This window comes from Cylas formicarius, unplaced genomic scaffold, assembly GCF_029955315.1.
Source record: "Cylas formicarius isolate icCylForm1 unplaced genomic scaffold, icCylForm1.1 PGA_scaffold_3__17_contigs__length_32017465, whole genome shotgun sequence".
NCBI classification, from domain to species: Eukaryota; Metazoa; Arthropoda; class Insecta; order Coleoptera; family Brentidae; genus Cylas; species Cylas formicarius.
The window spans coordinates 15,551,953-15,578,530 of NW_026844326.1; the positions used below are offsets into that span (position 1 = coordinate 15,551,953).

At 34.1% G+C, this 26,578-nt stretch overlaps 2 protein-coding genes across 4 annotated transcripts in view; both read left to right on the plus strand.

Moving 5' to 3' along the window:
- The window catches only part of LOC132700040 (synaptotagmin-15-like), a 123,973-nt gene that overhangs the window by 22,027 nt on the left and 75,368 nt on the right, over nucleotides 1–26,578 (plus strand). Inside the window, 2 exon segments of the mRNA XM_060667115.1 lie at nucleotides 22,747–22,970; nucleotides 23,029–23,206. Of these exon segments, the coding sequence (XP_060523098.1) occupies nucleotides 22,787–22,970; nucleotides 23,029–23,206 (362 nt within the window). The 5' untranslated portion in view covers nucleotides 22,747–22,786.
- On the plus strand, nucleotides 775–20,932 carry LOC132699335 (uncharacterized). Of its 3 annotated transcripts, none has more exons than XM_060665987.1 (3): nucleotides 775–1,109; nucleotides 13,591–15,237; nucleotides 15,303–20,932. In XM_060665987.1, the coding sequence occupies exons 2-3, from the start codon at nucleotides 13,737–13,739 to the stop codon at nucleotides 20,849–20,851; spliced, it is 7,050 nt and encodes a 2,349-aa protein (XP_060521970.1). In that variant the 5' UTR covers nucleotides 775–1,109; nucleotides 13,591–13,736; the 3' UTR covers nucleotides 20,852–20,932. The 3 variants fall into 3 exon arrangements, with proteins under 3 accessions (XP_060521970.1, XP_060521972.1, XP_060521971.1); XM_060665989.1 differs by having other exon boundaries at nucleotides 13,677–15,237; XM_060665988.1 differs by having other exon boundaries at nucleotides 775–1,092.

Sequence of the window (26,578 nt, forward strand, 5' to 3'; positions counted from 1 at the left end):
CTTTTATAGTATATGGTTAAAATAGTCTCAGGATTGCAGTGTGAAACAATTTAAAGAAAATAGTTCGTCAGTTTAAAGTTCAAACGAATTTTAAATTTGAATATCTCGCATTTCGACCAAACTAGTAATTGGAACTCAAAACTAGGAAATTACATAAAGCATCTACGCTGAACCCAGAAAATGAAAAAAAAAGCAGATGCATGCGAATGATACAACTATTCTAGATAAAGACAACAAGGTAAGAAATACGTGGAAAAAAAAGTAGCCCGAACAAAAAAAGAAAAGGTGGAAAACGGCGCATGCTTAAAACTCAAATACCCTCTGGATATTTCTGTATGTTTTTTGAAGCCACTCTGTAGTTACTTTATCGTTACTTTCACCATGTTCGACTACACATACGCCACGCTTCTTAATTATTTTAAACATGTGTAGTTTTCATGGATACAGAATCGCACGGTTCCGTTGGCGATCTTCACGCCCCCCTTCTTCCGTAACCAATACGAGGTGCACGCCAAATTGAAACTGACGAGCGAAGACAATTGATCGCGTTCGTCAACCAGTTTGGCATAAAGGATCAAAGTATCTTCCGTGTTTTATCACCTTTTCTTCTCGCAATGCAGTCGATATCCGTTTAAAGTGAAGATATCGTGACATGACCAATCGACAATGAATAAGATCGGCTGCCCCCGTATACGTCTTCATTTTCGTTGACCCCATCTTCATCAACGGAAGCGGCAGTAGTGTGTCAGTCAACTGTTTTCATCTCAACCGTTTCACTTGTGCGCGCCGATTGCTTCTACGGCTTACCGCCAGCTGTTCAACACATTTTCTTCATTTTTGTTTCGCGTTGTTTCTAGTTCTGCAGGCCAGCAGCAGCCTCTCGTTCCCTATAATGAATTACCGTAGCGGCATAAATTTATCGTTTTGATTTGACCGCAGTGCTACCTCGGCAACTTGTGAAAGTGACAGTTTTTGTTTGAGATTGGGCCAACAGCGGCGATTTGACCGTACGGAGTTAGTACGATTTTGCGAGCCGAGATAAGAAAGTGATTGTGTGTTGGCGCGAAATCAAGTGCAACCCGGGATTAAAGTGTAAACTTTGGAACCTGGTATAAAGATCGGGCCCTTGCTGGCGGTGATATTTGCGTGGCATTCGTTCATAGTATCACGCGTTGTCAGTTTTGAATTCTGAGAATTTTTGTTGAAGAAAATATCAAATTTTTTAAACAAATATTGCAAAAAGGCTAAATAACTTTGAGAAAGTTTTCGTGCTAAATAGAAGTACTTTTTGCACCGTTAATTTTAGAAATATTTTATTTTTTCAATTATTTAAAGCGTGCACTATGATAAAAAATTAAAATTGATTCGTAACAAAATTTAGCTATTAAATCATTTGGCCAGCATACCAAAATTTTGCTTGTAAAAAATATAAAACCGCCTGCTATCCTTGTTCTGCAACCAATTTAGCAAAAAGTCAAAAAAGAAAAAAAAAACTGCAAAATAATTACTTGGTCTGCAAATTTTCAACCATTGGTTAGTAGAAAAAACATGTCAATGAGTGGTTTTGACTGGTTTTGTTTAGTTTACCTGCAGATTGCTTGCTTAAATTTGATGAGACGTGGGTCGCTCAGCAGCTTAGAAAAGTTTGCTGGCCAAAACTCACCAAAACTAAGAGACTAGCCATTTTCGCTATTCGAATGCAGTTTTATACATTATAAATACATTATAGATAAGAATGCTTTATTCTGTAAAACTAACCAAAGATATCGTCTGGATTGAGTTCTGTGTAAATTTTTGTATTGATATCCTTTGCCATTTTTTAAAATGCATAATATTCGAGAAATAATCCGGTTTGGGGACAATAACAACATAGTAGTGATGTGGTATAGCATTCATTCTTTATTAAATTCCAATAGTACAGTGTAATTCGGGAATGTGTTAGTTCTCTGAAAGGGAAATTTTTCCAATAAGAACTTTAAGGGTCCACTTAGAATTGGTAATTAAGTTATGCCTAAAATGAAGAGGGTCCACTGCCCTGAACTTTATTCACAAAATAAGGTTCAACGTACTCTAGTGCGTCTTAAAAATATCGACGATATTTTCCATTACGATAAATACATTGTTTTTTAACAAATGAAAACAAAACTACTCCACCATTTCAACGTAACTTCAACAAAAAAGGGTAACTGAGAAAGCAAGAATTCTAAAAAATAAAAATTTCGTCCTAACCCCTTAACGCTCAGCAAAGTTATTGTTAACTTAAGTTAATAAATAAATAAATAAGTCTTTGGCTCAGAAGTTCGGCGCAAAAATATTCTACAGATTGCATCGATTTCCTTCAAACACTAACTCCATCTTAAACCCTCAGTTATGATCAGAACTGCGTACTTAAAATTAAGTTTAAATTGATACTTGGAAACCTTGTCTATCGCGAGAGCGGTAATGTCACTTTGCGAAAGCGTTCGCGATAAGCTTTGGAAATTAATTGAATTGGTACAAAATAAGTTTCTAGTAGCTAGTATCAGCAATTCTGATCTTGAGTCGTTTCACAGCGACTAAAACAAGTATTAGAAATTACCAGATATACCTAATTTCTTAACTTCTTATAAGATAATTTTGTTTTTTTCTTAAAAGAAAATCATCTTCCTGTGTTTCCTAAAGCGTAAGAACTAGCTGTTAATTTTGTATTTCCGTATCGCAAGTGGCTTTCAATATACCGAAATATTATTAACAGAGCATTTATTTTAATATACTTATCCAAGTCCAACTTTTTTTTATTGATTTTACCGTAGTTTGAGATTTACAACAATAGATTATTTTGGGAATATTTTTTTAGTACCGATAATTGAAAAGGGAAAACCTGGAGAAACATAAGTTCAGTTGTGGAATCTGTCGTTTTCTCTCTTTCTCAAAAAATTAGGATAGTGATTTGGCAAAGGTATATTTTCAGAACAAAAATTTTTATAAAAAAATAATTATGTTTACGCTATTCCGACAAAGAATAAACGTGATTTTAAGATACCACTAAAGAGGCTAAGAATAGTGAATAAAAGTCTTGATGTTGCTTACCTGGGGATATCTAACAGGTACGTCATGTTTGACCAACCTTCAAAAAACAAAATGTGTAGGTGAATTTTTTGATTAATTGTTCTGTTTGTTCTGTGAAGTGTAATATAGAGATTTTCTTTTATATTTAGTGCGAATCCTATACAATACTAAAATTGCATTTTAATTCTGATTTTGATGGACTCAGACAGATGCAAGATTTTATATGAGAAATTAACGATAGTTATTTGAGGTTCGCAGTAAAACATCAGGGGTAATATTAATAAGAAAGTACAATTTTTTTCACTGAATTTTTAGTTTCAATGTGAACGATAAATCCATACTATAAAGAAAAAAATTCCGGTACAAAGAAATAATGTAATATTTGATTAAAGTGATACCATTATTTTTTTCAAAAATATCGAAGTCATTGTTCATACGCAGGCCACTGATTAGCATCGACTCGCATTCAAACAAGCATCATTTTTCTTGTAAATGTAACCACACCCACAAATACTCGCATATTATTAGCAAACACCCGGTAGAATTTACAAAACAAGGGTAATTAACAAATTATCTACATATTGAGATATTGATATTAATTACATTTAAACAAAACTCAAAACTTCCTTTCAATAAAAATGTGAGAATTTAATAACGATTGAAGAAATTGAACCTTTTAATAAATTCCTTGGAGAATTAAAATGAATGATAACATAATAATATTAATATTTACGCATATATTTCGCTATTCCTGTATACCTCCTTTTGCAACGTTCTATCATTAGGTTGCACTTACTAATTGGACGTTACTAGGCCATTTGGTAATATAATATCCTTTCCTATATGAATTTAGCGAAAGCATAAGAAAATTTTTTTTGTAAAGTACACGCTTTCATAATTCATAATAAAAATAAAATTTTTATTTATTTTTAGTATATGTCGACTTAGTTACTACTTCGGTAATAATTAATGAAAAGAAATCCTCAAAAATTAAATGTTAATAATTTAATTCTGTTTGAATTAATCACAATGTAATCAACTGAAAATAATTACATACTTAGAAAATATGAATTTTTCTATGGAAAACAAGTGCGGCGATAAATTTATACCAAAAGTGTGGAAATATAATCTCAAAGTGACTCAGAGCTTGTTATTTCTAATTTACATATTAATTTTCCGCCCCACGAAAAATGGCGCAATAATATTGCAATTTCAAACTATAAAAGCGCTTGATATTGAAACCAACTAACGCAATTAAATTGAAATTGATTAAGATTTTCCCTAAAATTTAGAATGAAATAATTTAATATTTGTTACACTTATAGCAAATGAAAAATATTTGGCAATTTTAAATAGCAGATAAAGCAAAATGTTTTGGCAATACTCTGCGACAATTTTTTTTGTTAGACGGAAAAGTATCGGAATTAATATAACAAAATTGAACGAACGAAAATATTGGTTCTTTTTTAATTTGAGACCCTTGTGGAATTGTATATCAGTTCCTTCCTCATTGAATTACTTCGGCCGCTGACAGCCAAGTGCAACATTCTTGATTTAAGTCTATTAACAGGTTTGGAATAAATAATGGCGGTGGTTGTCCTTCATTGGCCAACTTTCTTTTCGAATTAACATTGTTAGCTAACCGAGTGGACACAAAAACTATAGTTAATTGCTGTTGCAATGCAAAAGCCGTTGACCAAAGAGTTGTGTGTTCCAGACTTCGAACAGTGAATGCATTTTTCAAATTAGTACAATTGTAAAGTTCGCTGGGGGGGGGTGGGGGGTAAATATACATATATTATTCTATTCCACATCTAATGCGGTAAATCATAGCTTTCATTTGCATTTGGCATTACTGCCAAATTAATTGAAATACAGATTTGTCAGTTGAAACATAACCGTTTAAGTCAACTACATTTGTTAAAGTCACTTAGCATTTTATTTAGCTGATAAAAATTACTTTTATGCCGTTTAAAAGCTCTGCTGCAATCTTTATAGTTTTGTTTTTCGAAAACTAAACAGCAATATATAAAGAATTAAAAGCTGTTTTTAATGAAGTGTTACTTAAGCCTCATTCCCAACTGAAAAAATTAGAGGGATGACACCCTCGTTAATAATAATAATAATATACTTTATTTCCATACGACTTACATTGTAAGTATAGGATAATGTCAAAATACACAACCAATAAAGATACACAACATTTTTAAAATAACACATACAGTTAGAAAAAACAAACACAAGTTGAAATGGACAAACGTTGGTTAAAACATGAATTAAAAAGTGCACTGCAGGTACTCTTGTACAGATTAAAAAGAATAAAATGCCTTCTGGATAAGCAATTCTTTCATCTCAGCCTTAAACCGCAGCCCGAAATCCGTCCCATCCCAGGTGGTAATTTATTAAAAAGTTTTATTGGAAGGACGATTGAGCTGTTTGCTACCGAACTTAATTTATGTTTTGGAATATTTTAGAAGCACCAAATCAATTACAATGTTATATAATGTTAATTACGTCAAAAGCTCTTTTTTGATCGAAAAGAAGACAAGTTGTTGGTTTATTATTATCTAAATTAGTTAGTATTTTATTGTGTAGAGCAACAATTGCATCATGTGTTGATACTCCCCTACGAAACCCAAACTGGTTATTACTGCAAAAAGTTTACTTTCTCTAAAAATTCCAACAGCCTTTTATAGAAAGCTGTCTCCAAAATTTTTGAGAATATTAACAACAATGCTATTCCTCTGTAGTTAGAGATTTCGTGTAAATTACCCTTTTTGTATAACAATCAAAAAGTGGATTTTCCTTAAGTTTAATTTTAAGTTGACAATGGAGAAACGGCCCTTAGTCTCAACAAAATTAACTTTTATAGTAATTACTTTACTTCCATGAATATTTTTGTAAATAACGATATAGATTTATTTGAAACAAAGAAAAAACAATAAACTTTATTTTTCATATAACAACGCATAACAATTTATTTGCAACACAATCATCGGAAAACAATTTCAAAAGATTCAAATCTGACTTTAGAGGTCTCAATGTTATCAGAGATACTAAGGAGGGAAATCTGACTGTCAATCGCTACATTGAAATTTTAGGTACCTGCGTAATTGACTTGATAATGTTCAGCAAGTTTCGGCAATTTGGAAGTGTGTCCGGTTATTTTTAAAAATTTGAATGTCCACAATGTTATGAAGAAAAAAACAACCATTGATCAATATTTTGAAAACTCCAACAATTAAAACAAAAAAAAATTGATACGTCATAGGAATCTACGTAACAAGTTCTAATACGATTCGTTTTTGTCGTTTATCAAGCAACTGCGATTCAAGGGATACCTGAAAATGTATTATTTTCAATATCGGCCTGTAACTCGACAATTGCGAGGGCGATTTTATTTGCGGAATCTTTTGTTTCACCAAAGAACACGCTGCACATAAATTTTAGGGAGGAAAAAGCAATCAAATTTAAGCAAATAATTTTTCTCAATCAAAAATTCGTAATAAAATCGGTAAACAACCGACCGGCATGATCGAAGGAAAATCTTTGCGATATGGTTGCTTCAATTATTCACAAAGTAACCGTGAATGAGCACACTTTTAAAAACGTTCTTATACTTTCCATATTTATTTCAGGAAGTCGTAAAGGATACAATATCATATATCCCGTCAACGCGAAAATGGGATAAACTGTTTTGCCACTTTTTTTTTGTTTTTGGACCTAATTTCCTGTTTTCCCGCTCGTCTCGCATAAAACGTCACATAAAAGCATATTAAATGTGGTATCAAATTTACGCGTCATTATATCGTCCAATATCTACTCCCTACATTATCGGAGGGTTTTATCCGAGCAAAATTGGATGTCAAAAATAAAAATAGTATAGTAATAAGGTGACCACGCTTCTGGCTCAATTAAATATTTTCCGGAACATAAACTTTGACCAGGAGCGTTCTGAAACTTTATCACCACTCTCCCTCGCATCTAACATATGCTACGCGGTAATAACTGTAGCAGTAGGGTAAACGCCACCATAAAACGACTGCCTAGTCGAAAAGGAGTATTTTTCTATCGACGAAAGCATATAAGCAAGGCCCCATAGGTATTTTAAATACCTTATTACCAAAACAATGTAAATAAATTGTAAATGAAGGTTCAGCAGAGATGAGTTTGATTTTTTTTCTATAATCAGATCTTTATTCATCCAAACTCTTTTGAATACCGAGAAAAATCACTAGAAAGCGTTTTCAACTTCAGAGCTGTTGTACAAAACGACAGCAACTTTTTAATTTCACATTTAAAAAAATAAGTTTAATACGAAGGCTTTAACGTGTTGATTTTCAAAAAAGTATGGTAGATCACATTTTTATATATATTTTTTATTGGAACCCGTTCTTACACAAGACCAGAATTAGCCAAAAATAATTTATTGACTATGCATCATCATGTATAAAAATATATAAAATGTATAAAACAATAATGTTTTCAATTCACAAGAAAAATCGAAATATTGTCGTTCTATATACAAAAATATCAAAAAAGCAAATATGGCCGGAGAATAGTACAAGTATGTAAATATTAATTTATTAATTAGAAAGATTGCGCTAATTGTTCAAAATGTCCTCCATTTTCCTGAATACACCGTTAAATTTTCGAAATCTATATATATATATATATATATATATATATATATATATATATATATATATATATATATATATATATATATATATATATATATATATATATATATATATATATTTGCAAGATTTGCAGGATTCCAGTCGGATGCAGGATTCCAGTCGGAGTTCAACGAGCGAACGGATGATATCCCGGAATATAGTGTCATCATATATATATATATATATATATATATATATATATATATATATATATATATATATATATATATATATATATATATATATATATATATATATATATATATATATATATATATATATATATATATATATATATATATATATATATATATATATATGATGACACTATATCCCGGGATATCATCCGTTCGCTCGTTGAACTCCGACTGGAATCCTGCAGACGTTTCGCCAAAATCTCACTTGGCATCTTCAATGCTCGCGCTCCGAAAACACTTCGAACACACTTCGAACACACTTCGAAGTGTTTTCGGAGCGCGAGCATTGAAGATGCCAAGTGAGATTTTGGCGAAACGTCTGCAGGATTCCAGTCGGATGCAGGATTTGCAGGATTCCAGTCGGAGTTCAACGACCCAACGGATGATATCCCGGAATATAGTGTCATCACATTTTTCCATCCGTGAATCAATACGTGAGAATATATATATATATATATATATATATATATATATATATATATATATATATATATATATATATATATATATATATATATATATATATATATATATATATATATATATATATATATATATATATATATATATCGTATTATATAGTCAGGATGGAAATTTGTATTTTCATGCAGCACAAAATAAATTTGGCTTTTTCCATCCACGTGAAAAATGTATTATGTAAATACTCTCTCACTGAAATCACAAACCCGATATTTTTGAAAAGATTTTCTATTTTTTCGCTTAAAATTCGTGAATAGATTTCTCTCTTCAACGTTGAGTTATAAAAAATGGGTCATAGTAACATGGTTGGTTTTTAAACCACACCAAACTCTTAGGGATCGACGCTTAGAACGTGAAGCTCCCAATATTTTAGCCTACCAGCAGTCTTTTTTTTTTAATTGGGCTTCCTTGCTGCGATTCGTAAGTCCATAAAATTTTATAAATAATGCTACTTGATATAATTTAGATATTTTCGGCAATATTATGACCATTGCTTCTATTGCGTCTAGAATAACCTCTCCTACAATATCTACAATATATTGAAGTTGCATAAACAATATTTTTAACAGGTTATATGATTCCCAATGATGGCAAAAAAAGAGCGATGTTGGATTTTGGAAAATATCGATCTTTTACTTTTATTTAGTAAGGTGATATTTTATGACTAGATTTAATTCTTTTTTCATCAAAGCAAAAATGCAATTTATCAATTTAACGTGAGACGGTTAAACTGAAATAGTGCTTAGCATGCTTTAGACCAAGAACTGAGTAACTTTCGGAAATGTTATTCGACGTGAACTTTGAACTCAGACAGCCTGATGCTGAAAGTTTTAATTTCAGCATGCAAAATTGCATGTTAAATCGCACCGGATGCAATTGAGTCTTAATTAGAATCAAATTGAACCCACATCCTATAGATGCCAGATAAGTCACATCTATTCTCGAACTTTGACTACCCGTTTGGACTAATTAATATGCCTAATAGTTTTGATTGGTTTTGGAGGAAAAACAAAAACTATTATTCAATTCTGAATCCCTGGAATCACTTCAACATACCTTTGAATCAATACAAAATAATCGATGTCTTACAAATTCGATTGAATTGTCTTTTCGAAAATTTAAAACTTATTGTGGACTATTGAAAAATAAAAAATCGCATAACTATTTAAGTTGCTTTTATTTGCCATATACAAAAAAATATTAAAAAGTTAGTTGTATAGGAGATAGTAAATTGAGAGATAAGGAAGTTATTCGTTCATTAATTAAAAACAATGAAAATCAAGAAGTCGCCTGTGGCTATTACTTTCTCTAATAATAGGATAATATTCACATTGTGGTACCTCGTGTACCTTTTAGATACTGTTGTACTAGAAACGCAAAAGTACACAGGGAAAACAAGAAAAATGTACGCTTTCAATGCTTAATCACGTACCAATGGTTGAAAGGATTTTAAAAATAAAAAATTTGCCACTAATAAACTAAATTTTGATTTTGATAAAGACACGGTGTTGTCGAAATAATTGTCATGTCATAATATATAATTTCGTGAAAATCTGAACTTTTAGTTCTTATTTATTTTGATAAATGGATTTTCATCAAGTAAAGGCCACCTCAGTTCAATTTCTAATAAATTAACTACATCACAACTTCGTTGACCAAGTTAAAATCATCAGCACAAGATAAACTGGAATTTATATCATTATACCAATATTATCGGTGCCTGATTTTAGCCTCATTCTAAAGGAAATGGCAAACATTTATTTATTTTATGTATTTATGAGATATATCCCCTCTGTAGCTATTAAATAAAAGAATTTGAAGTTAAATTAATATATCTAAAATATACTATTGTCCTGTCTCTACTCCTTGTTGACAAATTATATTTAATTTGAATCAAAATAAATGGATGTAATTTGACGGCAATTGAAATTCAATTACTAATGTAAGAACGAGCCAAACTAAATCGAGTGGAAATTGTACGAGAAATAAGGACTTTTCAGATAACTATTCCGACCTAATGATTTATAAAAAACATTCGAAAAGAACTTGATTTGGAATTTAAAAGAATTGGTAAGATGACGATAATTCCAATGAATTAATTCTGCGCGTCAATGGGTCGACCTGATATCGACTAAATTCCAAGTTTTTGTTTTGAGGTTTATGTAATGAACCAGACTTTTTTTCAATAGCCGATAGGGAACGGCGGAGAAAATGAGAGTACTTTCTACTTGCTTCTCGGCTACGCTTGATTTAAATTTATTTATAAATTTAAATATGTTTATCGGCGATGACACGCTGTGTTAAATGTTGGACAATAGGTAATTCGTTTTGGCGGCTATTAGGGTAATTAGGTAAATATAAATATTTCCCACGATGGTGTAGTAAGTGTAATTTAGACTACCTGCTTAATAATTTTTTTCTATCAATTTTTATAACAAGTTCTTTTAGAAACAAAATAGTTCTACAGAGAAAAGCAATCAAAATATTGCCACCACCATTAAATCGAATATTTATAAGGTTTTCTATTCTATATTTAATAATTTATTTATTTATTTAATTGCATTCAACATACTTCACAGCCCAATAACAGATATTACAAACTCAAATCTTAGCTACATTAACCGCACGTTATAGCAAAACGAGAAAAAAAAAGAAACTAAATTCCTTGTATAAACCAAAAAACATCAGGTAACACTAAATACAATACTTTAGGGTTTAAATGCTAATTTTTTCAAGTGGTTTTTGAATGAATTAGTGGAAGTATAATAAAAAATATCAATTTTCTTTGTTAGTCTGTACGCTAAATTGCGCATCGGAATAGTGGCGAGTTTGCATCGGTAGGAGATCTATTTAAAGCAAAAACGCTACTTCTATTTGTAAAATAGTTAATACAGTTGAAACTTATACTACTTGGGACAAAAGAACAATCAATTTCGTAATGAACTAATTTAAAAAAGAACTTTAGTACAGATTTTTTTCCGTCTTGATTCTAGTGTTGTTTTTTTTATTTGAGTTAATGTTTGTGGCTAGATTTTAGGTTGAATTTCGCCATATCATCATTACTTGCAATGACTCTGTAACTATTAAATAGTTTGTACTACATGCCTGTTAGGTTCAAATAAATAAATAAGCAACGAAATTCTTGAAGTAAAGTTTGATATAAAAGCTTAAAATTTCTTCTGAATTTTTTCTATTCCTTCTGTATATTTTTGGTAAAGGAGGACCAGACCAACGAAACGTACTCAAGTATACTTCTTACTAGTGATTTGTCCAAGGTTTTAAAAGTTATTATTTGTTGAAAATTTGATTCGTTCCGGAGAATAAAACTGAACATTATATTCGCCCTTTTATTTGTGTTATGTATATGTGTTATTTTTGTGCCAAAATCTTAGTTTTTTGTGGGTACTATTATATTATTGAAGGATATGATTGACTTGTCAAACAATTACATTCTTCTTCAAAATTTTATGAAATGAATTACAAATGTTTGTAATTTTTTATGAGCACACAAAGGACGTTATATCCATCGGAGATCAGATATTCAAAAAAATTAACATAAACAACTGTTTAACACAGTCGCCGAAGAAATTATGAACGAAAATCTACTCGTCCCGTGTGCAACAAATTATTTCAAATAGATGTATACTTATAAAAAATATATAACGGGATAGACGTGTATATTACAAATGTCAGATATTTCCACCTTATTAATGCACCATTTTATTCCAAACGTCTCTTGTTTCTCCTAATATTAAGCATCAAACTTTAGAAACAACCTGCTTTGCTCTCTCGGAAAGAATTTGGTATTGGTTTTCCTGGACCCGTTATCATTCTTTTCAAAATCTCTAAGGATAACATATCTGAAGACTACACGCCGGCAGTATACCATGCATTTTTAGAATTACTAAATTTTAGTTTTTCGGATTAATCTTTTTATATTTTAGATTGGCACATTCGTTAATTAAATTCCCTTGAAATGTGTAGGTTGTGAATGAAAAGCGATATAACAATGTTTTACTTTCATCTTTCGTTTCACAAAAAATGGCTCATGTTATTTATCCACGTTTCAATTTGGAATAATTTTTATAAGTCAATTTATAAGTCAATAAATAAAAGGTACGACATTTATAATGTTGTAGCAAAATTTTACATAATATACTCTGATTTTGATATTGCCGTAATGGCGGCGGTCAGAATTTGATTAATTACCAGATCACAAAGCTTTAGTCTTACAAACCATCTACATTATGTTATCTGTTAACAGATAATGGAAAACGGATATTATTTAATATAATCTGTATTATAGGAGGTATGGATTTTTACAATTTTGAAGCATGTTTTGTTCCTATAATCACCTTAATTACCGTAACAAATGTTTATGACGTAACATCAAGCTTGCGTTGCAAATTTCTGCAAAACAATTATTATATTTAAATGAAATTTTACTTAACATCGCATTCCTTACATTCTCGAGATAGTGAAACTACTGCGAATTGCTGAGAAATCGATAAAATAATAACAGGAAGTCGATTTCTGAATAATGAAAATTAAAAGAGAGCAATGAAAAATAGCGGTGGAACATTATTATTACTTGCTTTTAGTTGAAAAACGCACAAAAAATAAGTAAAAAACGAAACAAAGTGTTTTCTAAAAAGTTGGCACTATTGCAATTTTAATTAGAATATCTGGACAAGAACTGAGGTTTAAGGTTTTTGACGAAAAATATGATGATTAGACGCTTGTGTCACGTAGTGCTGTTGATATTTTGAAAATGAGGATTTTTTTGACATCGAAAGTATTTTTAGATGGGCGTCATTTTTCTCTAAAATGCTCCTACTAAATGTACCAAAAAAATATATGCTTTATAAAGCTAAGCTTTATTCGAACAGTTTTTGGCGTATCTATAAAAATAAAGTGTGTAGTGGCCTAATATGTTATTAAATGAACAGCGTAAGCTCGTAAATGACTGGACTCATTTTAACAAACTTAGTCTTCTCCTGTCTTGTCTTGTCTAATTGTTAGAAATGTCGTTAAATTGCGCTTTAGTGCACTCCATGACCTCTTAAATACATATTTATATCGTTCAAATCCAACCGTTCGGACACAACCTAGATACGATGATATAAATGCCACGCAAATATGGTTTCCTCAAACATCTGCTATATCCAAAGTTATTTATGCAGACTCGCAAAACGAAATAACACTATGAAGGATAACGTACAACTTTCCCAAAGCCACGGCTATCAGTCTTCACTTTCTTTTGCAAAAGCGATGGTGACCTTGATCCGTTAACCCCGAAGATGTTATAACTATTTAAAGAGACAACAAAATGAAGTGTGTAACGTTACTGACCGTTTTTATATCCGCGAGTGTCGCGATTCAAGTGCCGCCTTCGTGGAAAGAAATCGACACAGACGATAAACTGAAAGAAGTGCCACAAGACAATAACGCGCGTAGTGATAATGCTCAGCAGAAACGTTGGACTCCGATCGTCGGTTCGCTTGGGAGTCAAGTAGCGAATCCCAATCAACTTGTACTCGACGGTAATGGCATGTACATATTTCCTCCCGGAAACGACAAGGTTAATTTTAATCCAGACATATCGGCTGATAATAAACCATTCAACTATCAACCTGTACCACCCCAGCAACCAAAAGCGGCTGAAGAGATTTTCGCCACTTACTCACCGATAAGACACCGTAACATTTATTTGGAGCGTTCACAACCGGTTCCTCATCCCGCGAGATCAACTCACCAGGATAAATTGCAACAACCTCCATTTCTCCAAAATTTTTTACCAGTTTTTTATCCGGAGAACATCGAAAATAAACCGATAGGTATCACGCAGACGCCTCCCGTGTTTGTTACAGAAAGTTACAGAAACGTCCTGGTGCAAAGCCCAACTGAAACGAGCTTTCCACAGGAAAACCATCCCACAATTAAGCCGTCAGTTTTCGTTAGACCCAAAGACAGTAGAGCCAAAAGCACAGAGTCTAGAAGAAAATCCCGCCCCTCGAGTCATTCTGTTCGTCCTGAAAGGCGGTACACCAAAGTTCAACAGCCGATTTCATTTCCACCCAAAGAAACTCGACGCGACAGGGCCAGAAAAATCGTTCCTCGAACAGAAGTTAAGGAAAACGAAAGTCTATCTTTTAGGAACCATTTGAAAAAAAAATACAGAGATGATAAACTACACGAACCTGAAAACAACAAAGACATAGAACGAGATGACAATGAATGGGAAAGAAAAGGGGATGATCATAGAATAAAGAAAATAAGGGACAGAGGGAGCCCCGAATCAGTCGAATCAAACGAATCCGCGCCATCAATCGAATCTAGAGAATCTCCCGAATCTTTCGAATCTAAAGAATCAGACGAATCAAAGCGATCAATCGAATCTAAGGAATCAAACAAATCTATTTATTCCGGCGAATCTAAGGAATCTGCCGAATCAAATGAATCTAAAGAAATAGAAGATTACGACGAATCGAACGAGTCGATAGAGTCCCAAGAAGATGATGATTCATCCGAAGAAGAACGTATCAGAAGGAGTAAAGAGGAGGAGGCAAATGATATTCCCAGCAAGCCAATTTATCCGGGTGAAGGGAAGTGGGCAATACCAGGGTTGAAACATAGACCACATATTACTCAACATAAATTTCACCGACCGAGTGAGGATATTGAAGAAAAGAAACCGGATGGCTCCGATGTTTTTGAAGATTTAGAAAAGTACTTTGAAAGTCAGAAAATAAACTTTGGACACGAACTGCGGCAATTTAGTCCTGACGACCGACCGAAAGTCCAAAGCGAAATTCCAGCTTCTGCGGCGGGTAAGGTTTTGTACATTAAACAAAGATAAAAATTTTTCCTTATGGGTAACATTCTTTTGTTGCAGATTTCTTAGCTCTGCCTCTCACAAGCGACATCAAGCCGGTCCATTCTCCCAACCCTATAGTAATTTACAACCCATTTAATGAATTTCCAACTTTAAGACTAGGACCACCAGAACATTCCACGCAAACCGTCATTCATCCCCAGGAAATTATTAAAGAAAAACCGACAACAATAAGTTCGAAAACCAAAGAGGCTCACTCAAAGGATCAACAAGAAGAAGATGAGGAAGATGACGAAGATGACGAAGACGAATTTGTTCCCACGCAACTATATACACAAGTAAGAAAATCGGAGAATGAGGAACATCTGCCATCAGACCCGCTTGAAAGTGGGAGGTTAAAAGAGGTGATAAAAGATTCCAAGGTCCAAACAGTATACAGCGAAGAAGGTTACGAGGATCTGGCGTACGACCACGAGGGTCACGAGAAAGAAGCGGAACAAGACGAGGGCTACTCCGAGTTTGAGAAAGAAAAACAAGCTAAAGGTCAGTTAAAACGGCAGACTCCCTCCAACACCAAAGAGCAAGATTCTAAGACAACTAAAGAGGTAGTCGACGCCCTGCCTGCAGATTCGATTTATCCTAGTGCACCAAAAGCTACCGCGGACAGCCAGAAAGACGCAACAGTATCCAGTAAAGTAAAAAATAACAATTTCGTAACTACTCAAGAGCTAAAAACTACCGCTGTTAAAGACAATGCCGACGGCAATATCGAAGTTCAAATCGACAGTGAGGTTCAGGTAATCCTGCAACCCAATAATTCCAGCAAATCTCATAAATTCGTCAAGATTTATCCAAAGATTATTAAGGAAATCGAGAAAGAAAAACTAGGCGGCGAATCGAAAGATATTGTTACAAACAAAGGTACCTCAGATGAAATTAAAAATCGCGACAGTAATATTACACTAGATAACAAACACGAAACATGGGATCAAGAACTTCTGCAGACAAATGGAACTGAAAAACCCATTGCAACTGTCACAGAAAACGTAGAAGCTGAAAGCCTCGAAAAGATTGACGTCCAATTCGAAAAAGGCGTCCTCTCTACCTCAGATAGAAAAAAGCGGTCGGCTGAATTCGCAATCGATTTAAGCTTTATCGATAAAATTAACCACACCGTACCCACAAAACCTCCAAAAAATTCTTATAATACTCAAAAGTATCCTTACTATAGCGATCCTGCTGTAAATAAGGATTCGCCGCTAAGATACGCCGAGGACATGGGCAACATTCCCGTCAAAATCGAAGGAAGATTATCGTTTTATGAAAATGCGGAAAGGATGAAATGCCCAGAAGTAGAAAACATCGATCCAGTTCCGGATCGAGTTAAAAACGCTGGCAAAGACGAACCCAGTGAAGAAGATGAGGACTCGGACGAAGGAGATGAAGAATCTAGCGAAGAATATCCGGCTTCACCAAGAGCTCCTAGGATTAAATTAGGAAATAAAATAGACTGCCTTAAAAACCGATACTTTGGGGAGAATCCATTGGACAGTCCATTTTTTAAGGAAGAGCTTGTAGGTCCAGTTAAGCCGATATTTAAGGACCTTGATCGGTCTGCGTCTATAGAGACTCAAGACAGTGCGTCAAAGGAATCAGCTATGGTCGAAAATTTTAACGAGATTTTTAAAAACGGCAAAAAAGATGGGGAAAGAATACATTCCACTAGGACAAAAGATAAGGAATATACTTTACTGAAGAAGCAGGCCGATCATATAAGAACTTCTACTCAAGAAGTGATAACATCCACTTCTACGTCGTATCCAGCAACTAACACTCCCAAGCAAAATATCGTAGTCCCTACTCCACTGCCTATTATTTCACTAATGACAACACCCAAATATATGATAACACTAACGCCAAAAAATATTTACGATCAAATTACGTTGCTGGAGTATTTACCTAAGCCACTCGTTGAAAATGCGAAAAATACTGACGCCTCAGCTGGAAAATCGCAGGATGCAGGGGATACCGATGGAGCAAATAGGCAGTCCAAGCATTTGGAAGACCAAGACGAAGAATCTTTTGAATCTGACTCCCAAGTTAGATTTAAACTGCGTCGTCCTTACTTTCCAGTTTTTGACGTCAACAAATTCATTCCACAACAAAACAAGATTAATAAGGAAGTTCAAGAGGAAACGATAAAATCAGGCATGGTAGAGCCTACAAAACAAGATGACAAAACACTAAAAGAACTTAGCGAAGCAAGCACCTTAAAACCAGAACCTTTAAGACGTAGAAGAATTCAGCTTAAGCGACCGTATTTTCCAATTTTCGACATAAACAAATTTATCACCACAACTCCTTACTACATAATAAATCCCCAAGCAAGTACGGTTTTGCCCAAAGAAAAGGTAGTTAGCGAGGTGTTTTATAAAGAAGAAATCAAGCCCAGTGAACAGATGGCAGTTTTCGCAGACGTTTTAAACAATATCAAAAGTTCTAAACAAAACAGTGTGTCTACCAAACTGGAAAAAATTCCACTGCAAGCTGCTTCCGATTACGCAGAGCCTTCTGGCGTCACCATAAGTTCAGTCGAAGCAACGCCAGCTCTAAAAGTTAACAGACCGAGAGTCAAGAAGTATCAGGATGCAAATACGCGCAACGCTGTTCTCACCGAACGACCATTCAGGCCCAGCCTCCCCGATTCAATCAGAAAGGAACACGAATCCACTGAAAAGTCCAGTAACTCAAAGACCCTTAACGTCAGAACCAAAGTAAAACGTCGAAGACGGCCAACGGTAACCACAACCGAAAGGTCAACGACCGTATCGACAACAGTCAAACCTCCCGCGATAGATTTCATTGAAGAGACGGAAACCATTTTAGGACTGGTTCCACCAGAACAGTCAAATTACAATACAATTGTAATAGAAACTCCGAAAAAAATCGGCGTGACACGTTCACCGCCATCCAAAAATCGAAAGCGTTTTGAACATAAGATCACTAAAGTTCCAGCTACTACGGAGGCCGACCCAAGTCCAGCCCCAGTGGTTGAAGAACTCGAAGAACCAGTTGTGTCCCGATTTAATAAGTATATTTATTTGGGATTAAGGCCTCCTCCTCCCCAAAAGTATCGAGGATATTCCGACTACCTTTCGCAGGAAAATTTAGTGAAAAGAAGAGTTCGTTCGGTTAGATATAAAAGGGAAGCAAACAGACCGGCATATTCGGAACTTTCTAGAAACAGAGGCAGGCAAGAAGAGATTCTAGAAAAAACAGTTGTTGACGATATCGACGACTATGTACCTCACCGACCAAGAAACTACTATTACGACGAAAAAACTGGAAAAATTGTTTATCTCAATAAACCGTATGAAAAAGAAGAATTGGAAGAGGGTGATGTGGAGGTGGAATATATAGAGGAGGAACCAGCCACTCATCCGACTCCTAAGAAACCTGCGAAGGCAACTACGAAGCCCTTACTGGCTACCGCTACACCTCCGCCTGCCGGAAAAAGCTTCGTCGATTTTATCCATAAACTTAGAAGCGATCCAAGCTATAAACTAATACCGGATCCTACGACCACGGAAAAAGGCAGCGCAGCTTCTAGCACCGAACCCACTACATCCGCTACTACTATTTCCACAAATCCCCCTGAATTTTTAAATATTCTAGCCAAAGTCAGAAGTGACACTAGTTACAAATTTATCGAAGATCCGAAGGATTCTAAAAAGAAGCAAACCACTATGACAACGGAATCTGCAATAGAAGAAGTTGTTGAAGAGCAAAGTGAAGAATCTCGACTAGAAAGCGTGCAAAATTCACCAGGAGGCCAAAATATTGAGCTCTCCAATATCCAGATTTTCGACATTTCGGATTATCTACCAAAAGTTAAAAACTATGCTCCTAAAACAGCGATTGACTATTCGAAATACAAAACCATTGAACGACAAAAAATCAATCATAAGCATGAAGAGGAAACACCTCAAGTACCTTCCCAAGACGCGGTTGTTTCTGATGAACAAGAGAGTAATAATTTGGACAACCTAGCTACTACTCCCGTACCCACCACCACCAGCTCAATAGCGGATAGTGAACATTATGAAACCTCAACTCCTTCGTCGACACCAACAGTACAATCTAAAAGAGGAAAAAGACCCACGACTACTGTCGTGGAAACAACCGAAGCTGAAACTACGAGAACGCCAATGCGCAGAAGACAAAGACCTCAAACATCGAGAGGGACTCGTCCTCCCCCAGAGACTAGTAGAACAACAGAACAAGTCGAGAGAGTGTATCCAGTAAATGATCCTCCAAAAAGGGTATATAGGAGAAGGCCTCAAAGAATACGACTCCAATCCGAATCCTTCGAAGAAGAGTTAGAAGGAGATGCAAGCGCTAGAAGTCTGAGAAGACGATCTGAATTAGGTTCCGAGGTCGCCAAGCCATCAAATCTGGAAGACACATTGGATGAACCAGTTCTGCGCTTTAACAACCATGGAGAAAAAATTGTGGATAGGGATGACAGAAGCATAGACGAAGAAAATGGTAATAAAGACAACCAAGAAGTTACTTCCCAAATCAAAAGCGACGTTGTAATTATGAAAACGTACGACAAAACTAGAAAGCACGGGGGAAACTATAGAAAGGCAAAAGACGATGAAAATTTTGAATTTGGCAATTTAGAAACTAGGAAGAATGATGAAATCAATAAAGTAGCAGCAGCGGGCTCTGAAAAAAATAAAGTCTTACAAGTTGAAGTAATAAAGAAATACGATGAAAATAAGAAACATGGCGGAAATTATAAAGCAGAAGATGAAGACGACGATTTTGAAGAAAGATCCTACAGGCAAACTGAAGAACTAAATAAAAGGAACTCGTTAGATAGTCAAACTGAAGCATCAATTTCTGGAAACTCTGCCAATGCCGATCGGGATTTCTCTAGAAAACGCGGAGGTAACTACAAGCAAATACGAAAATTACCCATACAACAAAGTGGCGATTACAAAAATGAAGATAGTGGTCAACCCCTCGATAACGTGAAGAATCAGAATGAAAACAGGCATAGACTTAAGACCGCTAGAATTGTGGTGCCAAAAAAGTCCCAAGTCGATGTTTTCAAAAAATACGACAAAAAGAAAAAGCATGGGGGAAATCTAAAGTCTGAAGAAGATGTTGAACTGGAAGAAATTTCAGACCTCGGAGAAGCGCCAACGCACGAGATTCAAAAGTCGCAATTCAGCAATAATGGGAACGAATACTCCACAACACCAAGAGCCCTAAATACACGAAGAACAAGATTAAGAACCACACAAAGCAGTACAAGAAGAACGGGAATTCAGAGATTAGCAGACGTCGTTCCAAAACCTGAGCACTTTTACAACGATCCTCAGTTGCCGGAACAAATAAATCAAATGAAAGATGAGAAAATACTTAAAATGATTAACTCCGACGAGATAGAAGAGATAACTGAAGGAGATGAGATCGAAAAGGCGGACGAGATATCGGAGAGAATGGATAATGTAGGAGATAACGATGAGAGTACTAGCGCAAAGCCGCTTTTTATAAAAGATCCCAGCAAAAGATTGTATTTCTACGCACCTGTGTAATAAATTTTATTTTATTTGGTTTGTAAATATTGTTTTATAATAAAATCATTGACTGTTCCGACTTTATTTTCGATAAATTGTGCGTCCAACCCACATCCACAGAAAAAAGGAAACCGAAAACAAAAGTTCTACATTCTCTGAAACCCAAGCAGGACTGGAAAACAACTTTGATAGGACCCTTTAAAAGTTTTCCAACAATTCGAAAGCTCTTTATACTTCACCGAAACAAAATCTGTGGAAACCAAGACAAACATTAATCGGTAATGCCAATATTTGACGTAGGCACAACAACACAATCAACAAGTTTCACCAATTCACTCGACTATCGAATATCGGCGTTTATGTAGTTTCATATGTATAATGCACACAGTTGCATTAATTTAGTGCTGCGTTCGTCCAAAAAAAAAATGGAAACTCGCTCGCGGTACTATAAAGCCTGTCCAAATAAAACGTTTGCTGTTGCCAGTAAAGTTGTTTGAAATGTTTGAAATATGTTGGGGATGCGTTGTTCAACCTCAGAGGCGTCAACATAATTGCAATTTGTAGTATAACCCAACAAATATCCGGTCTAACAAGACCGTAATCAGAAAATTCTCAATAAAGGTGTTCGAAATATAAACTAATCATATGATAATCATATAATTATATCATATAATTATGAGGAAAAAAAATAATAACTTAACTTACAACTAGATGCAAGTGTTAACGATCGACTTGTGGAACATTAACAATTTCTCGAGATATCAATAGACTTAAGCTCTTGGGGAAGATGATTCCGAATGACATAAGCTAGCGCTAATATTAAGCACTTCTTTAAATGAGTTAAATCGAACTGTTCTTCTAGTCAAATCTCACAGGCCTCTCTTAATTAAACAAACTAATGATTAAAATTTGATTTTAGAAATATGACCTCATTGACCAAATGGCTACACATACACTTAATGATCTACCGTGGTATGGCATCAGTAAGGCGGAATATTTAGCCAATTTTAATCAAACTTGTCTTTATAATAATAACTTCGCTAAGGTTTTCGCTGCAATCAGTAAAAAGGAAACAAAATTTTATTATCGTGGAACTTCTTTGAAAGTCTTAAATTGCATTATAGACATTACTAAAGGTTAATTCAATTACTCAAAAGCGCTCTCTCCGTTCTTGACGTCCCTATTCCTACGAAGAATTTTAATATTAGCACTTAAATCAATCCTCAGTTTAAATTGAACCTGCAAATTCTAGAGCTTAAACATAAATTTGACAGATAAAAACTATTTTTATTCATATATATATATATATATATATATATATATATATATATATATATATATATATATATATATATATATATATATATATATATATATATATATATATATATATATATATATATATATATATGTATTTTTTCTGCTCTATGGTAACGTTCTGGTCTCCTTCCGTATTATTTTTAGATGGTACATCTATCTTAGTATTAAACAGCTGACATTAAGGAATTAGCTTTCGGCTTATTCACACATACACCACAAAATTTCTTTAGTTAAGCTTTAAAAAATTCTATTCCTTAGGATTCAATACTACAGGGTATTTAATATCTAGACTACACTTTTTAAGACAAGATCAAAGTCTACTCGGAAGGCAAAAGATGAGCCAATTACAAGGTTAGCTGGAACTCTGAAGACAGGGCCGCTGTGAAACGACAAGCTGCTAGCTAATCTGCAAGTTGTAAATCAAAGGAAAGTAGAGTTTGACGGCGGCATCCTAATGAGCATGCCCTTCAAGTGATGAAATATCAAAAATCAAAATTAATAATTTGTTACCATTCTTCTAAATTTTATTACATATTTTTTTTATGTTTATGCAGATCAATTTTATTAATGCTATTATTATTACCAAAATGTAGGAAAATGTAAAACAGTGGAGAAGCCGCCGGCAAATTCGCTATGAACAGCCAATACCAATGGAAAAGAGAATTGTTTCCCTCGAGGCAGCAAGAACTCTCCAAAGGGAAATGGGGTATGGATTACGAACTCTTCCTACGACCAACGGAAGCATGGAGAAAGCTTACTCCCCACGCAAAAGAAGCTGTAATAACTCAGCAAGCACCCGAAAATAATGTTCACTCCCGTGAGTAAACGCTCAGTACTATAGTCCGGAATAGCATGTACTATCTATTTTGTTTCAGGAGTGGTTTATCCGTACGCGATAGCTGCCGGAGCAGCGAGCGGATTCCTACTGCTTATACTGCTGGCGGCTTACTACTTTACCAAGAAACGCAGGGAGAAGGTTTCCGATGAAGAACAGACGTCGACGAGCATTTTGGTTTATCCTTCGACCCACGGAGGCAGTGTGCCGCAATTTTTGTAAGTAATTAACTCTATGGAAATTTTATTTTACCCTAAATCTCCTGCGCGCAAGATTTAGTCTTAGTCACAAAATTAGTTTTGTATCTATTGATGTTCGCAATATTTCTGTTCATATTTTATATTTCTGCCGGTTATTCACATTAATCAAAACAAAATAGAAAATGTTAACGTAAACAATTACACACGGAATTCTGTCAAGTTTCGTCGCATATATAATTGATGTCACCATAAATAAAATTCAAATAACGCGCACATTTTGTGTAATGCATGATGTTTCCGACCTATTAGCAACATTATATTCAATTCAATTCAATTTTACATAAGCAATTAGAAATGTTGCCCACATTCAAGGAGAAAGTTATAAAACTGCAAAATTCTCCCCGAATTCAAGCAAATTAAAACATTCTTGCTATTGGAATCTCTGAATTTTGTACACTTTCCTGGAAAATCTTTTGGCAGTTCAGACAGAAGAACCGCTTTACTACAAAACTGGATTTGCCTGACAAGTCCTTATTGTTGGGGATTAAGAATATACAACGCGACTTGCCATCAAGCAAAGTTTCCACTATCATTGATTATTACTTTTTTTCTTTTTTTTTGTCTATTTAAATTATGTGGAACTATATCTGACTTTATTTGGGAACTCCAATTATTTATTTTCGAGATTCCTTTTCTTTTATATAGCCATACATAATATGAATATTTCATGGAGGACCCTGTATCACATAGTCTTTACAACATTTTACTTCTATACCTATCAATTAATTTGCTCTGGAATATATATATATATATATATATATATATATATATATATATATATATATATATATATATATATATATATATATATATATATATATATATATATATATATATATATATATATATATATATATATATATATATATATGATGACACTATATTCCGGGATATCATCCGTTCGCTCGTTGAACTCCGGCTGGAATCCTGCATCCGACTGGAATCCTGCAAATCTTGCATCCGACTGGAATCCTGCAGACGTTTCGCCAAAATCTCACTTGGCATCTTCAATGCTCGCGCTCCGAAAACACTTATATATATATATATATATATATATATATATATATATATATATATATATATATATATATATATATATATATATATATATGTATATATATATATATATATATATATATATATATATATATATATATATATATATATATATATATATATATATATATATATATATATATATTGATTTTATCGGATTTGTTGTGTAATGGTTCAGGTCTCAAGGAATTCCAACGTATCAAAATACTATATTTAAACACTATATTTAAATATAAATACTATACAACAGCCGGGGGCCGGAGTATCGGCCTTACTAATCAATCCTACTGCCATTACCAAGTCTCGTTTTCAGCGTCCTTATTCAGGTTATTAATAAATATTATAAATATTTCGTTATTCAGCAATTATGATACAGGGTGTCACTACAGTAAGCTCTTCTTTCTTTCGCACTAAATTCCGCGTTACGCTAACAGTATTTGCACAGCTGTCGGAGAAAAAAAAATCCTTATTTTTAATTTGCAATTATTTTGGTAAATAACACAGACCAACAAAGATTTGGTGATTTGGCATTTTTCATTTTTGTGGACTAAACTAATAGAAAAACAATGTTTTTTTTGTTTCTATCGCGCAACATTTTGGAATTATTTTGTTAAATACTAAAATATGTAGTCAAAAGCCATGTCTTACAGAAAGCTTATTTTTCGTGTAATTCCGTTTATTGTAGGTAGTCGTTTCTTGAGGTTACTAAACATTGTGCAATTAAATTTCTTTTTAAAATGCCAAAACTTTGTAAAACCATTGCAGACGTTTTGCTATATGTATGGTTCTGTAGGGGTCAAGAAATTCAGAACGAAAACTACACCCTACAACAAAACTATGTCTATTTTAAAGTAAAAAGTGGTGATTAAGATAAACCTTGGGTGCCACATATTAATTGTAAGAAAGTTTAAGATATTGGAATAATGGAACCAGGATATAAGAATATAATACTAAAAATTGACATCAGACACCAGATGTCCCAATACCTGAGGATCCAGTCAATATAAAAGAAAATACTAACAGTTTTTCTGAACCTGAAATAGATGATGATCTGTCAATTTACAATAATAAAACAAGGATTTATAATGTAAAATTGTTCAATTTTATTGCCACCATTTTTTCTCTCTCTACGCACTCTACCACAGTTCAACAGCAGCATCCGCTGAGGATTTTTTTTTGGTCACAGACCAACACGAAAAAAAAACTGTAACCAACAGTTGTTCTCAGGTTGCCAAGAAGCACATTGACCGATAACAAAAAACGACCCCGCTTCCGCCACAGACCATTCGGGCCCATCCGGCCTTCAACCGGCATGGATGACAAAAACAGCGGGATCGACAACGATGACACACTTGAAAACTTTACACTTAATAAACCGATATTTATTTATTTAGTATTTTGGGACGATTACAAAGAATTTTGCCGAAAGCGGGCGGACATTGAACCGCCCTGTGCAATACTCACCACAGTTCAAATATACCGAGTACGATCGTAGAATAGACGCACGAGGTGACTTAACACATATGACACAAACGAACCTGACAGCACCCATCAGAGTTATTTTCACAATCACAACTTAATGACTTTGTGAGAGATTTAGGTTATTTAGGTTACTTAGGAGAATTTTTTAAATACCTATGCCAAATAAGGGGATTAAGATTTTGTGAAAACCATCATCAAATGTGAACAGGTTGATTAAAAAATCTTACGTGATATAGGAAAATACTTGTCAGAGTTAAATTTAGGAGGCCTAAATTATACAGAATCAAATGTCAAACCGAAATCAATTATTTGCACTATCGCTATGACTTACTAGGAAGCAAAGTGTTCCTATGGCTGTTAACGATGTATTGCATTATTATCGAAACCTAAAATTAAGTTATTTCTACAAATATCCTATAGTATCTTAGAAACTTCTTGTGTTGCACCAGCTTTTCCACGGTTAAATCAAATATGACGTCCACGTCCGATGTGTAAAGAAGTGATAGAAATAAATTTCCGGGTCTGGAGCAACCTAAATAATACAATGCCTTGATCGAAAAAATTTTCCTTTTCCATTCGTCCGGATTATTGGCGCATGACAGACGCTAACAAAGCACGCGGCGGGGAAAGAGCTTTTCGAAAGGAAAAACTTTTATACCGAGAAAAGTAATTTGTTTTATCTACGGAAACTAATTCAAATGTTGTATAGAAACCTAATGACGGAATTAATGGATTCTGTCGTTATCAATCTTGTGCAAATCCTATTGGTAGGCACTTGCGCTCAAAAACTGT